We start from the raw sequence: 15,828 nt of genomic DNA, 5'->3' as shown, positions 1-15,828 counted from the left end.
ATCGCCAAAAAGTCGTCATAAATTCAAGTCAAAAATTAAGAATAATTCGCATCAAATATCTTAATACGAGTACCGTCGTTGTAAAATATCCTTTTCGTAGACGACGTTTAAACCCCTCCCTATCCCATGCTGGGATTACTTGCCATCCGATGTCACATCATATCATGCAGATTCTCGCCTCATGAAAACCACGAGAGCAAATGCAGGGGCAAGAGGGGCAGAGCTGCAGAACAATGGAACAATGCACTTCACCCAATCTCACCCATACCACAAGTTGAATGCGGGGCTTACGGTGGAGTCTTGAATAACCTTTCGGGCTAGGGACGGGATGAGCGCTAGCCAACTTTTTTTTTTAAATTCGGATTTCGTAAACGATTTCCATTTATTTGGCGGCTGACTTGCAGTAGACGTTTTCTACCACCCTACAAGCAGTAAAGTGGTTAATAATTTGCGGCCATTGATCCGCATGGGCCAGGCCGACCGATTCGGGTTTTCTGCACTAATTACTCGCCTTGCATTAGGTCTTCGTAGTCTTCCCGATGAAGTACCTAGTTTGCTAGTTTTGCAGTAGTCTAAATTCAAGACATCAATCAATTTAGTTCTACAAAGTCGCCGACTGGTAGAACGTGTGTCGCGTGGGGGAGATCCAAACTCCAAAGGGGAATTTAATTTGCAGAGGGAGTACGACGGTGCGGGGGTCTACCTTGGCGTGTGCACGTCTTTATCTGTTGGGGGCTGGCTCACCCGCATCCAAACGAGGGGAGGTACTGGTATAATCCCGACAGGCCGACGGCATATTATGCAGGTATTATTTCGTAGATAGACTGACTACCTCACCTACTGGTATGAGCAGATATCGACTCACCCGTCCGATAACGGGAAACACAAAGAATAATCAACCGCCGGATGTACCTATTTTTGGCTCAAAATGGACTTTCGTATAATCATAAGTAACACGGTTGCACAAAACAACCCAAATCTTCCGTACTTTTCTCCAGGTTGGTGGTCAAACAAACAAGACAGATCCTCGCTTCTACTTGAAAGTCACCAATGTCAAGATCACCAGATATATTCGTCCGATGGTAACAAAAAGAGGGTATAAAATCCTAATATACGAAGTAAAAAGAAACACCCACTGCGACTTTTCCACGGAAGAGATGATAACAGAAATACCAATTTCACATGCGCGCCAAACAACCAATAGATGCTCCAAGCTCGACAACCTTTCAGGCATACCAAGTCCTCATCTCAATAGAAGTAGTGCATATCCTTTACCTGATCACCTTTTCATCCCCAGAGACGGGAGGCTCCTCAGCGTGTTCGACCCCAAGTTTGGGACTCGTCATAGGCTGTGTCTGCTTGTCATCGGCTTTGTCGTCGACCTTGGCGGCTGCCGGAACCTCGGCGAGGTCCTCATCCTCAGCCAACTGGTACAGCGGCGGGAAGTTATCGACGTCCTTGCGTAGGATGTGCTTCTTCAAATACCAAGGCAACTTGTCCGTATAGTACTTGGCGTGGTCGCGGTTGCTGACTCCAAAGACCATGTCGAGCTCCTCGAGGGTGAGGTTCTTGGTTTCAGGTAGTAAGAAGTACGCAAAGATCCAGCCAAAGATATTCCATGCCGCGTACCAGCCGAAAGCACCAGTGGGACCGAAGGCCTTCAGGAGTGCCGGCCAGGAGAAGGAAATGATGAAATTGAAGCCCCACGTGATGGCAGTAGCGCTACTCATTCCGATATCGCGGATATGCAGCGGGAAAGCCTCAGCGGAGTAGGTGAAAGGAACAGGCCCCTCTCCAGGGGAGTAAACCATCATGAAAAGCTACAGTCCATCTTGTCAGCGTTTTTGTTTGATCGAGCTTCCAAAAGACTCCGTCTGATGAAAGAAAAGAGGTAAACCTACGTAGATACCAGTGGCAATGCAACCGAGCTTCGCATCCCCGGCAGAGTCAGGGATAAGGAATGAAAAGCCAGTAAAAAATAACATAAGAGACATGAGAGGGAAAGTAACGAGAAGTAGGTTGCGTCGCCCAAAGGTATCAATGGTGTATATGGCTGGGATCGCAAAGATAAAGTTGATTGCTCCGCCACCCAATGAAGCGAGAAGGGCTGTGTCGCGCGAGGCACCGGCCTCCTGGAAAATTGCTGTAGAGTAGTATGCAATGACATTGACTGTATTGTGGTTCGGGTGTTCAGTATGGGGCTCTTGTCGCGCCTAGACAGGTAGTATATGGGCCAGCTGCTGTACTCACCTCCGCAAAACTGTTGCATGAACATGACAAACCATGACGACTGAGCGGCTCGGCGGTTACGGCGGACGGTGAAGAACTCCTTGAGCAGATTCCGGCCTTCGCGCTGAGCTTGCTCAATTTCCAGGAGTTTGTAGGCGTAGTACATGTCTCGCGCGGCCTGGCATTCGAGGAACCGTAGTCTTCGTACCGATCCGAATGCCTTTGCGAATTCTCCTCGCTCCATATACCTGGCGGCATTCGAGAAAAAAAATCAGTTCCGATTTCCCAAGTGTTCGAGTGGATCAAAGTATGCGAGCGAGTCTTACCATCTGGGACTTTCCGGGCAAAAGTAAACCTGGATCATGACGAGGAAGGGAGGAATTGAGGTTGACGCCAGCATCCAACGCCATTGCGTGTTCTCGCCGAGGAAGTCGACACCAGCAAAAGCAACCGAGGCAACAAAGCCCAACATGATACCGAACGCAGTCCACATCTGTAGAATAATTAGTGACATGAAGATCGGTTTGCGGAGGAATTGTAAGTGTAACTAACCTGCCACTGCATCGTAAGTGCACCCCTGATGGCTTTTGGTGTACATTCGGCAGAGTAGACGGGAGTGGTGCTGGACTTGGCACCAACGGCAAAACCGAGCGCAAATCTAGCAATGAGCAGGTTGTACCAGGTGTCGGCTGCCGCCATCCAGAAACCAGTTACCGTAGACACAAAACACGAGATGAAGATTGTTCCCCTTCTACCAGTCCACTTGTTCAGGATAGGGTTCGTCCAGCAACCAATCAAGGCCGAGCAAAGGTAGGGGGCTCCGTTCAGTAGCCCCTGCATGAGTTCGTTGCGGATGTTGAATGTTTCATAGTAGAATTCCTGATAACTTGTTAGCATGGAGACTTGATTTTACATCTTCTACGGGCACAAGTTGTCCCACATACCTGCGCTCCGTTGACAGCTGTTTGGTCCATTCCTTGTACAATGGCACTTCCCGCACACAAGGAGCAAAGGAAGTAGAGCATGAATGGCTGGTGCCACCTGTTCTTGACTTCCTTGCGCAGAGTTTCCTTCTCCTGCTCAGTTATGATATCTAGGCGCTCGAATGCCGTGTCGTTGTTTTGCACCTTGGCAAGCATTGCGCCCTTCCTAAAGGCCTCACGGTACTCAGTTAGGCCCTTTTCCTCGACGAAACGGTCTGCGTCAGCGATAACCTGAGCGTCTGTCATTCCAGCCAAGGGGTTCTTCAGCAAGGCTCCAACAGTAGCCTTCTGTTGACCGGCTATCTCGTTGGAGATGACACCGCCCTGTCCGGCAACGGCACCGCCCTTCTCAGTATTGTTGTAAGTAGCAGCAGTGCTGCCACTGCTGGACCTTCTTGGGCCAGAAGAGTCGATCCCGCTGTCTTCTGGAGGCATGGGAGCCTCATCGTCCACTCTTGGAGGCGGCATTTTGTGTGTGGATGCTTATCAGATCTTCTTGTCGCCCTTCTATGGAACTAAGATGGTAAGAGAAAAACCTCTGCTAAGAGGCAAAGAGCAAAGGGTAAAGGGGATCTTCCTATGACCCTAGGGGTATCGATACGGGGAAAGGGATGCAAGAGGGCAGATCAATTATTGGCATGTCCGCCAACCCGGGGAAGGGGAACGGCGATATTTGAAGAATCTGGTTCTTCCCCGGACCCCAGGATCTCTCTCCACACTTGGAAGGCCCGATTATTTCTTCAGGTCACACGAGTAGGTCCAAGAAGAGGTCAGAATACGCCAAGACAGGCCAAGAGGTATGATGCTGTTTGTGCCAGTCCGTTGGACAGGCTAGAGTGGGCAACGGCAAGGTCGGGCATACGCCGAGAAATGACTTTGGTGTTTTGGGAAAATACTGTGTGTGGGTCACATACGTGGTCCAGATTTTACAGACCGACACAATGCTGAGAATCATCAGATACCTAACAGCTAGGTAGCAACCCAAGCTTGCAAGGTAGATAGGGCATGGTTTGCATGAGCGATGAAGGCGAGTTTTGCTTCTCCAAGAGCCGACTCTTTCCGAGAAGGCTTATCCGAAGCCTCGCAACGAGTATACATGTATAACTTATGAGTGAACGGGCGGGTGAAATGGCCTTTCATGGTGGGCAGATAGTACCTCTCAAGTGGACGGGGAGACAAAAGCCCCAAGATCTTACCAAGCTCGTACCGTGGGCTTGTCCTTTCAGGGTCGACAGAAGCAAGAAAAAAGATAAAAGCGCCGTTGGTGGTGGCCGAAGGACAAGAAACCCTGAGAAAGACCCTTCCTTACTGGGTTCTCCTGATTTCTGACTTTCCGTTGTTGACACCCGAGCAATGACGCCGTCTCTTGGCACCTCTTAGCAAAGCATGTGGTTGCTTACGACAGTCGACGTTTGGCTTGGTTGGAACAAAGTGCGTAAAAGAAACCAAAAACGGACAAGATGGAAGACAGCCCTGAAAGTTTAGAGGGACGGACAAACGTCATTATCAGCCTCGAGGAGTGGGCGGTAAGCGGAGTCACAGTGCCGGTACCCGCCCGGTTGCGGTGGACACTCGGGACAGCGGCGACATTACGGGCGGGGTCCGCCGGGGTTTGTGATGCGCGGCGATGGGGCGGTTGGGCTTGGATTGTATAAAGATCGCCAAACGTGCAGATTGAGTCCTTCGATAGTAGCAAATAGCATGCCGATGCCGTCAACTTGCCTCTTATCGTCTCACCCAGTCCGATATTCCACTAATTAACGGGTGGTCGGACTGGAAAAAGCCCAGAGATTACATTGAGAGGGAGTTGAAGAAGGTTGGTAGAATTTGCTTGGCGTTTGTCAATCGCGACGGGGGTTAAAAAAATTTGCAGAACCGTACCGGTATGCTCAAGCATGCTTCATTACATGACGTCACCGCAATTGCTAAGATTGCCGCATTCGCTGTGAGTTGCAGTTGCCTTTTTCTTCTTTTTTTCTGTCCCTCATTTTCCTCTTACAGTACTGAGAATCTCACGGCCAAACCTCATACCCCAGGCAATCAAGCTTGTTGATCAATTCGTGTTGAAGCAAGTCAAGCGTGTGCAATGATCTCTTCCGCGCCAATAGAGAGCACTGGCATTCTTACCTGGAAGCCTGACTTAGCTCTGCGTCTTGGATAAAATAGTCGGAGCTTATTGGCCTCTTTCTGAATATCACTCAGGAAATTTCTTGCAAAGTTATAGTTATCCCGTGCCCTGGAATGCAGCCCCAGATTCAATTTCGCCACCATTTTCACACCTTACAACACAAAAATGGCCAAGCCATGAATGTGAGTAAAGAGAGCAACCGAGTGAGATCGGCACCCCAACCCAAACCCAAGATCCCCCACGTTCCTGGAAAAACAAATGGCGGTTTGGTGGGATCTCCGGCGCCTGGAACTGGGTACACCGTATGCGTATACTATTTACTCCGCCAATTTCAGTACGCGACCCTTTTTCACAAAAGTGGTCCTGCAGACAAGGCGCGGAATGAAGAGATGAAATCCCCAGACTACAGCCGGATCAGGGTCCAGAAAAAAACATCGATTTTCCCCTAGGGGCCTAATCTAGACCGCCGCAACATGTCTTAGCCAAGCGGATCTTGATGGCTATCTTGCGGTTATCACTGCGGACCAGCGCGTAGTCTTAGATATTCTCATTCCTCAGGGTCGCCCGCTTACTAAAATATGTGATTTTGGTAGAGAGATCCTTGGGATTTCGCCGAGTCTTGGACAAAACCGGAAAAGGTAGAGAGATGAACTGAATTTTCCTTATAGCCACAGAGTAAGGACAATGGTGAAATTGCGGCGAAGTAATAGAAAATGACTTGCAGTACGCAGGCTCTTTCTTGATTCGACGTCTCATCGTTAGCCACAGCAACGGCCTGGGAGGCAATACGATGTTCTTATTATTTAAATCGTATCCGCTACCAGCTGAACGGTCGTAGAGGATGGCCATTCTTGCCCCCAGTCGTGATCATCTCTCCAGAGGTTTGGATCCTGTGTCGAGCAACCACGTCACGATTTCTAAGCATCGTGCGCCAGGTCGATACCACTATACAAACCCCACCACTATACAGTCGAAACCTGCGAACTCTTTCACCGTAAAAGGGAATAAAGGTAGTCCCGTTATGCATAACCGCCACCTGCTACTGTTTCTTACCGCAGCTATCGGCCCCGCTGCCAGCCCACAGTCGGGCGTGGTGTCGGCGAAACGATCAACCGGGGCTGCTGTCTTACCCAACACCACCAGACTCAAATCCGTACTTTTCACGAAACACGACCATCACCTGAATGCCTTGACCTCAAAGGCGGTGAGCTACCGTGTTGCCGGACTTTGTAATCAGGAGACCAAGAGTTGTTACGGTGGCTTGCGAGAACGTACGGATACATGACGCCCGATGTTGCCAACGGCTTGAACTGTAAGTCGCCCGTGGTTCTAGAGGATTGAGTGGTCGGGGCTAACAGTGGCTGTTTGGACGTGCTCCAGGCGATGGAGATGTTGAAAGCTGCTCTGCGGCCAAGATGTGTTGTCGAGTTACCGAGTTGGTGAGTTTCCTCTCAAGTACTTTGATCTCTAGACAAATGTATGCCAAGAGAGGATGCTGATACAAAGCCGCTGATAGTCCACCTTGCTATCTATGTGGTGCGATTCTCCCAATGACAAGACACTGTAGTGTGCTGCTGGTTAATGTGGATGAAAAGGCAGGAATTCAATGCAGACGAGAAAATATACAAAGAAAGTAATGGCAGGTGTTCGAAGTAGAGCGTTTCTCCTTCTAGATAGTCTTTCCCATCTCTAATTTGCCAATGCAGGATGTAATAGTACAAATTTGAACGGGCTGACCGTATCCCCAATCAACTCAACAACAGCCCGTGACGTGAATGCCCACCGAACCGACTCCTAATACAACAGTATATGCTTTATGATGGTACATCATATAATAACAAGAAAGAAGAAAACCATGTGCAATGTTGTAAATGCTGATACATTACTTCTTGCGCTTCAAAGTTTTGGCGGCCATCTCAATCAGGCCGTCCTTGGCTTCGGAATCAGGAAAATGGCTGATGGCCTCAATGGCCTGCTCGGCATACCTCTGTGCAAGAGCACGGGTTTGCTCAATACCGTCACTTGCAAGGACAATCTCACGTGCCTATGATAGTCGGTCAGTAAATGAATCAAGCACGGCTTGTGTTGAGCGATATAAGCCTCGAAAAACTCACCCTTGTAACATCACCCTCCTTGGAGAATTTGCGCCCAACAAGTTCACCAAGCTCCGGGTGATTCTTCCAAGCAAACAACAATGGAGCAGTCGCCAGACCAAGTTCGAGATCTGCGCCGGCCGGCTTGCCCAAATCGACCGCAGACACAGTGTAATCCAGCATGTCGTCGACCAGCTGGAAAGCCAAGCCAAGGTTTTTGCCAAATGCGTATGCGGCGTCGACGGTTTGCGCATCTGCGCCACCCAGCAGAGCCGATGCGCGACAGCTCTTGCTGATGAGCGACGCCGTCTTGAGGTACGTCTTTTGCAGGTAGTAAGTCAGCGCATCCTCGCTCCAGACCGGCCTCGACTCGTCCCGCGAAGTGTTCTTCAGCTGCATAAACTCGCCCTCGACGAGGTTTGCAATGACGGTGGCCAGGAGTTCTGTGACCTCGGCATCCCGTAGCCGTGCAAGCGCAACCGATGCCCTCCCCAGAAGGAAATCTCCTCCTAGGACTGCCATTTTGTTACCAAACTCGAGATTCGCAGAAGGTGACCCACGCCTGGACTCGGAGTGATCTATAACGTCGTCGTGCAGCAGCGAGGCGGTATGTATCAGCTCAGTAATCTCTGCTAACCGTCTTTGCGACGGTAGGATGTCGGGGTCTGAGTGGGTGGACATTTCGGATTGGTTATCCAGCGCTTGAATGGAAGAAGACGGGTTCGCGTCGCCGAGAACTCCAATGGGTGATATTGAGGTGTCGATGCCAGCGGCAGACTGAATGTATTGTTGCCTTGGTGCTTTCGGGCAGAGAGATGTAGCTCTTGACATGAGGAGCACGATTAGGGGGCGGACATGCTTGCCCTCAGCCTGGGTATAGTATTTCGCGACTCGATCAAGCGATGGGTGTCCGGATCCGAGAAGCTTTCGTATGTTACCGGTCAAAAACTTCATCTCCTTGGCGACAATGCGTAAAGGATCGATCCCTAGGTCGGTTTTTGTGGCTCTGCTGATAGCGTTGGTGACAACATTGCCTGCCACTGAGACGGCGGCGGCCCATGCTGAAGATCTCCTCCTCGATGAGTGGAATGCAGCTATCGATTGTGGCAGTAATGGTGACCTTGTTGCCGCCACTGTCCTTGCGCACTCAGAGCATTTTGACGTCCATCTTCCAGTTGAGGTGGTTGTGCTTCGGAAAACCGAAGCTCCCGCCGATCGCAACATGGCGCGTAGGATGGAGGACACGAGAAAGACAATTGTTTAAAAAGAACAACAAACTAGGGAACAAAAACAAGAAATAAGTTTATACAGGAGAGTTGTCAGTAAATGAGAGAATTGTTGGTCGTCATGTGCCAAAAAGAGCGTTGAGCCGCTTCACCAAGCCTTACTGGCCTCTCCTTTCAAATTTCACGATCGATTTTAATGTGCTGATGTTTTTTTCTCAAGCAGAATGCGGCTGCAAGTCCGAACTCTCCCGCCCAACCGCATTGCAGGGTCCAATTATTTCCCCCAATTGGTGGCTGATAGCCCCACCATGGCGCAGTTTGACTGAACCTGTCATCCTTGACTGCTAACTCGATCCGTAGTGGCAATCGGTAACGAAATGTCTCGATGGGTTGGACATCCCTCAAAGCTTCACCAAATCCATTAATTGGGCGCCGACTCGTGAAAACACAACCCGCGCCATGGTACTGCTCACAATAACGCCTCAGATATCCGATGCGATAAAAGCCTGGAAAGCGGCACAACCCGACGACCCCCTGCGATCTGAGGATGGAGAACCCAACCTGAATGGCGCCGAAGTGGGAAAGTCTATCACGCACGCCCAGGTCATCGACCTACGCAACAAGTTGAAGACAAAAGGGAACATGGATTACACATTGGAGAAGCTCCTGGTCGGATCTCGAGTCTACTTGCCGCCCCCGCCACCCAAGCCCGAACCTGTAAGCATTCCATATTCCCAACATGTCCCGGGAGACTCAGCACATGCTAACGAGCAGCCATCTTACCTCAAGTCGGACGAATACAAGGCCTTGATGGCACGACTTCGAAGAGAAGAAGAGGAACGCGCATACGAGCGCATGATCAACCCGCCAGCTCCAACCGAGACCTTTAGCCAGCAGTTTCCAAGCGCCCGGTCTTTCGCCGCCGTCAATCAACCCCACAGCAAAGCGGATTTGGGGGACGATTCCGAAGATGTGACCTACAACGACGTACACAGGCAGCTCATGCTCCTACTCAACTTCCTCGTCAGCATCATAGGCGTTGGGGCGACGCTGTGGGTGCTGGCGCGCTGGTGGAGCACACCTGCGCGGTTGTTCCTCACCATGGGCGGGAGCTTGGTCGTGGGTGTCGCCGAGGTCGGCGTGTATTACTTTTACATATGGCACCTAACAGATGCGAGCAAAAAGGACAAGAAGTTCAAGGAGCAAAAAGAGGTAGTCCAAACGTGGGTTGTTGAAGGTCAGAGCGCCACTGAACCCATTACAGTTGGTGATCGTAAAGGACTGGTTGATCCTTTATCGGAAGATTTCGGAGGGGCACGGCGGAGGAAGAAAAGTCCCACAAGACAGAAAGCATGATAATACATAGCCTTTCCGTTTTGTTGCATTCGAGTTCTCGACGAAACAATGTCTTCTGGAGTGTAATCACGTGTTTGCGCGATTCGCCGTGATCCAATGACGCACAGTGCTCCACCAAAACACGGATCGCGACTCCGCCCACGCGCCATAAACATGCACGCGTTAAGCTGTCGCTCGCTGTGGGGCACACCCAGAGTGGTTTCTACCTGCCGTAACATTCGCAACCTTTTGGAACCAGATCGATCTCAAAACGGAAACTCGGTTCAATTTGACGAAAGAACTGTGTTTATGTTTAATTTGACAGACCGAAACCCGTAGTCCTGTGATTTGAGATCAGTCTACTATCGTTGATTTTTCGAACCTTCTATCAGCGACGCGCGCACCTGTCGCGAGAAAAGCCTGAGACGCGCCTTTCGTTCTCGGTTGGATCTCATATCTCAGGATGAACCATAGGCCCTCTATGGCTACAGAAGACCTCATCACCACAGCCGAAACTTCCATACTCCCAAGAAGGCGACCATTACGAACATACGGGAAACGAAAGGCAGGCATAGAACGTGATTCGGACAAGCCTCAGCCGAAGCGAATTCGGGTCCCAGAGCCTATACAGGCGACGGAGCCTCGAGGCCACCCGACAAGGGTTGAGTCTCCGTTCGAGGAATCTTGTATCTACGTTCGAACGTCGCCAACCCCATCACCATCATCATCCCCGTCACCATCTCCATCTCCATCTCCGGCCAAAAGCGCTCCAAAATCCTCCATATTGCGATATTTCAAGAAGACCTCACCCACGCCGGCATCCCTCCCTAGTCCGACAAAGTCACAAACAGCCGAACATTCAGAACCACCTTCGTCACCTGTGGTTTCACCTCCTCCCAAAAGAAGCCTACGCGCTCCCAGGCGACTTACTACTCGCCCGGCAAGGCTCATCGACGCGAGAGATGGCAGCCCATCAGATTCCATATACAATACCAACAATTCCACTGAAACCCCAGAAGCGCATCAATCTTTGCCGGGAAATGCTCGAACCACGTTGAAGGAGGACCCAGCAAACTCAAGAATGACAAAATCATGCGACTGCCAATTCAAGCCCTGCTCGCACCAAACCAAGCCGGGCTCTAAGCGGGCCATAAAGTCACCCACTAGCACCATCCAAATGACACTAAGCCTGTCAGCACGGAGTAGTGGTATCACACAGTGTCGGGAATGTGACATGCTCTATAACCCACTACACCCAAGCGACGTTAAAAACCACTCAAGACACCATGCCGCATTGGCAAAGATCAAGGCTCAAGGCTGAGAGCCGCATGTAAACCGGAGGATTAAGGGGAGAAATGAATGATTTTGATGGCCAGATTCGTGCCTTTTCATAAGCATAGCGTGTGTATTAAAATGTTTGCAATTATACCCAATTTATATTTATGTTCTCTACATGCTCGATTCAGGCTTGCATGCCAGGTAACCTAATATTCATAGTGTCTAAGGCTGGGTTTGGAATCGCTCACTTGTCGAGATTGGGGGTACAGTGACGACCTGTGTTTCGTTCATATTCCCGCCCTGTGACTAGGTTAGCAACAAACCTCAAGGCTAAAAAAAAAGACATTGCTCCTTACCCTGAAGCTGTAGGTGAATGTCCAACCGGACCCAGCACCACCATGTTCGCCTTTGTTGTTGACCACCACGATGCCGGATGAGACGGCAGGGTACTTTCTCACCATACGCCTCACGGCATCGGCGGCCGCCTGCTTGGGCGTCATGCCATTGCGCATGTTCTCGAGCGCCTGGTAGCAGGGCAAGAAGCGCAGCATGATGTCGCCGTCTCCGGTTGCGCCGCAACCACCCACCTCGTCATCTACCCAGAGCGTGTCAGTGGTGGCAAAACAACGATGTACAAAAGAAATCTAAGCAAAGAAGACAAAACATACCAGCATAGCTACCCGACCCTACGATAGGCCCATCGCCAACCCTTCCCGGGACCTTGAAGCCAGCACCGTTGGTCGAGGTCGCCGCGGCCATGGTCCCGTCCGTGGCAATGGCGATCATGGAAATAGTATCGTGCGACTCCTGCGAGTCGGCACGAGTGATGAGCGGCGGCGGGCCCGCGGGTGTCACATACGGCCCGCACGACGTCTTGGGGTCCGGCGTGACGTTGACGCGGTAGTTTGGCTGGCAGTTGCCTTCGCGCCAGGCCCTGCAGCGCTCGCGGGTGGCGTCGGTGGTCAGGTCCTCCTCGAGCATGCCGTTGGAGACGGCAAAGGCGGTGGCGAGGTCGCCGGCCAGCAGGCTGTGGGTGGTACGGTCGCGGACGGCGCGGGCGGCCGACACGGCGTTCTTGATGCGGCGCAGACCCGCCACGGCGCCGGATTTCATGGCCGCGCCGTCCATGATCATGGCGTCGAGCGTTGTCTCGCAGTTCTCGTCGGGCGAGCCGCCAAAGCCCACCGAGCCGTCGCACTGGCGCGCCTCGCACGTCGAGCACCCCACCTCGACCGCGTCCAGGGCCGCCGTGGCCGAGTCGGTCTTGCGGATGAAGTCGTAGGCTGCGTCTGTGGCGGCCGTGAAGGGCCCGCCCCACGTGTTGATCACCATGGGCAGGCCGGGCGAGGGCGCTGCTTGGGACAGGCCCAGGGCCATGGCGGCCACGATCAGCTGTTGGTGCAGGCGAGAGGGCATGATCACTTGTTCAATTCGATTAGGGAAAGGAATTGGATAGCAATTGACGACTGGGGCATTGGAGGGTTGAGTGCCAATTCGCGGCTTTCGCTCGACTTTTACCAAAAGAGGAATTGCTCGATTGATATCTTGACTACGTCAACCCCGCACACCTCAACTATGATGCGAGTCCAATCCGCGCCCCAAGATAATCGTGGGAGTCAAGGACTTTGGTACTACGTAGTAGATAGTTAGGTAGCATGGCGGTGGAGGAATGGATTGGCGAAGTGCTTGATCTGGAAGGTCGAGCAGGAACAAATCGTTTGATCCCTGTTCCTCGCTCGGTTGAATCGACACCTGGCACGGCGTACCAAGAGACAACATGCGGGAGAAATTGGGGGCGATTGTTGGAGAATTACCAGTTTATTGTAGATACAGTCACGTGAGCTTGGGGTATGCGGGGTAATTCACCCGTACGCCCCGATTGCATATTTCTCTTCTTCCTTTCTTGTTACTCTTTGGTTTGGAAAAAAAAAAAAAAAAAAAAAAAAAAAAAGGTCACTCTTTGAACGAGCCCATGGACCGCATGAATATGACTTGACCCGAGCTCTTTGAAATGACCATTATTAATTCTTTGAAATATGTATGTGTCGCAGCAAGAATGCGACGATAAAGTCTTAGCTTATTTTTCCCTGACGACTGATATGCCCTTTCCCTTCTTTTTCTAATTCTTCGCAAAAAAGCCCAAACCTACCTAACAAAGTGCCACCAGATGATCGTGGTCTCGTTTCAATATGTACGGGAGTAGACTTCCAGTCTACACAAAACCTGTCGTTCACCACCCAACAACCTTTTTTTTCCCTTAAGCCCGGTTAGTTATCGGCAGCAGACCTGCGACAATGTCCTTTTGGGCCTGGCGCGACAGGTTGATCTCCTCAATGATCATGTGCTGCCTCTCCTGCTCAAGATGCTCTTCCTCCGAGGCATCGCCGTACCAGACCGCGGCGTAAATCTCGATCCCGGAACCCTTGTCGGCGTGCTCGGGGAAGTCAGCGCCCTTGATGTCGCGCACGGCAATGTGCAGGATGCCAAAGACGGTACCGTCCATCAGCGTCTTGTCGCCGGCGAACTGGATTGGGAAGTCGGGCAGCTCGTCGAGCATGTCGTAGTTGTGCTGATTCACCTGCTTGAAGTTGGGGATCGTAAAGTGGGTGACGACGCCGCCCCAGCCCTCGATAATCTCGGACGACAGGGCGCCGGTGGCAGGGTCCGCCACCGTCTCTTTGTAATAGTGCTCGGCGTTTGCATCGTTGTTGGCCAGGTCGGCAAGCGGGCTTGCGAACCACGCGGCGAAGGCCTGAGCCGTAACGTTGGGCAGGAACGCCACCGTCCGTCCGCTGGCCGCCTTCCACTCCTTGCCCGAGGAGCGGGCGACAATGTCGCGCCAAAAGACGTCTCCCTTTTCGATTTCGGGCTTCAGCAGATCCTTCAGGGCTTGGGGTCCCAGTAGGGTCTTGAGCGTGTGCAGGGCGGTCGCCGATGTGTTGAACCAGTACTCGTGCCAATGCGCTGCGATTGCGGGCCCTGAGGTGACGAACGTGTGGCCGTCGACAACCTGGTCGACCTGGGCTGAGGCGAGGCCGGACGCTGTGGCCACCATGGTGAGGATGGTGGTTAGGCGAACCATTGTGTAAGCAGGGAAATTGAGATATCCTTTTATGTTACAGGGAGGGAGAAGCAGATTAGCCCAATAGCATAAGCTTGGTGGTCCGGGATCCTCAGCTGAGCCACAGGTGACAAGTAAAGGTGAGACTTGGACGAAAAAAAAAAGCGAGACAAACGAAGGGATTGCTGACCAGTAGGTACCAGCTCAAGCTATTTGTTGGAGTGGCCGTCTTGACTTTTATAGGTCAATGGTGAGTTAGCAAGTGGCTCACCGATGTGAGAACAAAACCCATGAACTGCGTCTTGGCTGCTCCCCCGGAATGTGCAGCGAATGGGGATTGGTTGGTACGGAGAAAGCTCGCAGGCTATTGATAAAGTGCCCAGTCTCAAAAAGTGGGATTGAAGGGAGCTAGCAAGGCCTTTGCAGAGCAGTTCTTCCCGAACTTTGGGTGGGCATCTTTTTTTTTTTTTTTTTTTTCACACCAAAAACCTGGGAGTTGGTAAGCGGGTTGGAATTTCTATCGGGCTTGGCTCGATTACGACGTGAGCCCGCCATCAGCCGTATCTCCGCAAATCATGTCCCGCGCCGACAAAAGCGGAAGTGGCCAAAAAGCCCTCCCATCCATCCACCACAAACGTGTACCGAGATTAAAAAAACCGGCCCATGCCTTTTTGAGGAATGTTAGCTTCTTCTACGTAACATGGATAAGTTGTAGACAAGGTGCATTTACCTTTGTGATAAGGGAGGCAATTCTCGGCGCCTGCGTTGTGATACCCATTGGCATGGATTGAGCTCCTTCTATTCAGCTTCTCTTCAGGGTTATACTAGGGAGGCTAAGTTTACAAGGAAAAGGAGGGGGAAACCAAGTCAACAATGAGGAAATGAATAAGGTAAGCAACCAATGATATCTTTCTTTCTCTCACTCTTGCAATTATGTATTTTCTCCAAATGCATACCAAACGGCACCTGTCGTGACGAAGCTTGCCGAACCGCAAAATATCGCCAATCTTGCGTGCATGTCCTCTTCGCAAGCTGACTGCAGTTTTCCAACCCCTGGCCAAGTGGGGTTTTCAACAGAGCTAGTCCTAGCACGCTCGTTACTTGTCCAATCAGGTGTGCTTTTCAGAGAAACGATTTCCTCTTTGAGACAGTTGGTTAGAGCGGAAGGAGGCAAATCGACAAATGTTGTCAGGTTGGGTAGTACTCGAATTCCCATGGTCGAGGTAATACCATATCTCTCTTTATCTCTCTCTTTTTTTTTCTTTCTTTTTTTTTTTGTCAAAGACAATATTTTTTTGTGTCGATGTATTTCTTAGCGACAGCCAAAACCTGAAATGCCGCGATTGGTAAGCTTGCGAGCACCCCATTCGCTTAGATTAGATGGACCACGTTAAGCATATTTTACAATGGTGAAAACCACACCACAGATCAAAAAACTACCAGTCCTGGCATGTCTCCAACAAGACACGGGGCTTCAGATACAATCCAGCCATCT

The 15,828-nt window shown here is 51.2% G+C and overlaps 7 protein-coding genes across 7 annotated transcripts; 3 read left to right on the top strand and 4 right to left on the bottom strand.

The window, feature by feature from the left end:
- Nucleotides 1-1,271: 1,271 nt before the first annotated feature.
- On the bottom strand, nt 1,272-3,680 carry PgNI_00711 (uncharacterized protein; the record flags this gene model as incomplete). The annotated part of the gene is made up of 6 exons (XM_031120789.1): nt 1,272-1,820; nt 1,902-2,170; nt 2,251-2,477; nt 2,556-2,722; nt 2,782-3,108; nt 3,174-3,680. The coding sequence occupies 6 exons, from the start codon at nt 3,678-3,680 to the stop codon at nt 1,272-1,274; spliced, it is 2,046 nt and encodes a 681-aa protein (XP_030986316.1).
- Nucleotides 3,681-4,598: 918 nt separating this feature from the next.
- Nucleotides 4,599-5,073, top strand: PgNI_00710 (uncharacterized protein; the record flags this gene model as incomplete). The annotated part of the gene is made up of 3 exons (XM_031120788.1): nt 4,599-4,643; nt 4,723-4,822; nt 4,913-5,073. The coding sequence occupies 3 exons, from the start codon at nt 4,599-4,601 to the stop codon at nt 5,071-5,073; spliced, it is 306 nt and encodes a 101-aa protein (XP_030986317.1).
- A 1,803-nt stretch (nt 5,074-6,876) lies between these two features.
- PgNI_00709 (uncharacterized protein) lies at nt 6,877-8,862 on the bottom strand. Its single transcript, XM_031120787.1, has 2 exons — nt 7,455-8,862; nt 6,877-7,384 (listed from the first exon to the last, which is right to left on the bottom strand). The coding sequence occupies exons 1-2, from the start codon at nt 8,655-8,657 to the stop codon at nt 7,223-7,225; spliced, it is 1,365 nt and encodes a 454-aa protein (XP_030987602.1). The 5' UTR covers nt 8,658-8,862; the 3' UTR covers nt 6,877-7,222.
- A 149-nt stretch (nt 8,863-9,011) lies between these two features.
- PgNI_00708 (uncharacterized protein) lies at nt 9,012-10,015 on the top strand (the record flags this gene model as incomplete). The annotated part of the gene is made up of 2 exons (XM_031120786.1): nt 9,012-9,376; nt 9,434-10,015. The coding sequence occupies exons 1-2, from the start codon at nt 9,119-9,121 to the stop codon at nt 10,013-10,015; spliced, it is 840 nt and encodes a 279-aa protein (XP_030987601.1). The 5' UTR covers nt 9,012-9,118.
- A 442-nt stretch (nt 10,016-10,457) lies between these two features.
- PgNI_00707 (uncharacterized protein) lies at nt 10,458-11,315 on the top strand (the record flags this gene model as incomplete). The annotated part of the gene is made up of 1 exon (XM_031120785.1): nt 10,458-11,315. The coding sequence occupies one exon, from the start codon at nt 10,458-10,460 to the stop codon at nt 11,313-11,315; it is 858 nt and encodes a 285-aa protein (XP_030986086.1).
- A 96-nt stretch (nt 11,316-11,411) lies between these two features.
- PgNI_00706 (uncharacterized protein) lies at nt 11,412-12,688 on the bottom strand (the record flags this gene model as incomplete). The annotated part of the gene is made up of 3 exons (XM_031120784.1): nt 11,412-11,572; nt 11,629-11,867; nt 11,941-12,688. The coding sequence occupies 3 exons, from the start codon at nt 12,686-12,688 to the stop codon at nt 11,495-11,497; spliced, it is 1,065 nt and encodes a 354-aa protein (XP_030986085.1). The 3' UTR covers nt 11,412-11,494.
- An 841-nt stretch (nt 12,689-13,529) lies between these two features.
- Nucleotides 13,530-14,354, bottom strand: PgNI_00705 (uncharacterized protein; the record flags this gene model as incomplete). Its single annotated transcript, XM_031120783.1, has 1 exon — nt 13,530-14,354. One exon carries the CDS (start codon nt 14,352-14,354, stop codon nt 13,530-13,532), a length of 825 nt encoding a protein of 274 aa, XP_030986084.1.
- Between the last annotated feature and the right edge of the window lie 1,474 nt (nt 14,355-15,828).

The sequence above is a fragment of the Pyricularia grisea genome (genome assembly GCF_004355905.1).
Source record: "Pyricularia grisea strain NI907 chromosome Unknown Pyricularia_grisea_NI907_Scaffold_1, whole genome shotgun sequence".
Classification (NCBI taxonomy): Eukaryota; Fungi; Ascomycota; class Sordariomycetes; order Magnaporthales; family Pyriculariaceae; genus Pyricularia; species Pyricularia grisea.
Note: the sequence above shows the minus strand (reverse complement) of the source record. Positions and strands in the feature narration are given on the sequence as shown.

Excerpts from the sequence above, each read along its gene's own strand:
- PgNI_00709 (XM_031120787.1), bottom strand. The coding sequence starts at position 8,657 with ATGTTGCGATCGGCGGGAGCTTCGGTTTTCCGAAGCACAACCACCTCA. Across the intron at positions 7,385-7,454 it reads AGGAGGGTGATGTTACAAGG|GCACGTGAGATTGTCCTTGC; the intron begins GTGAGTTTTTCG and ends CGACTATCATAG.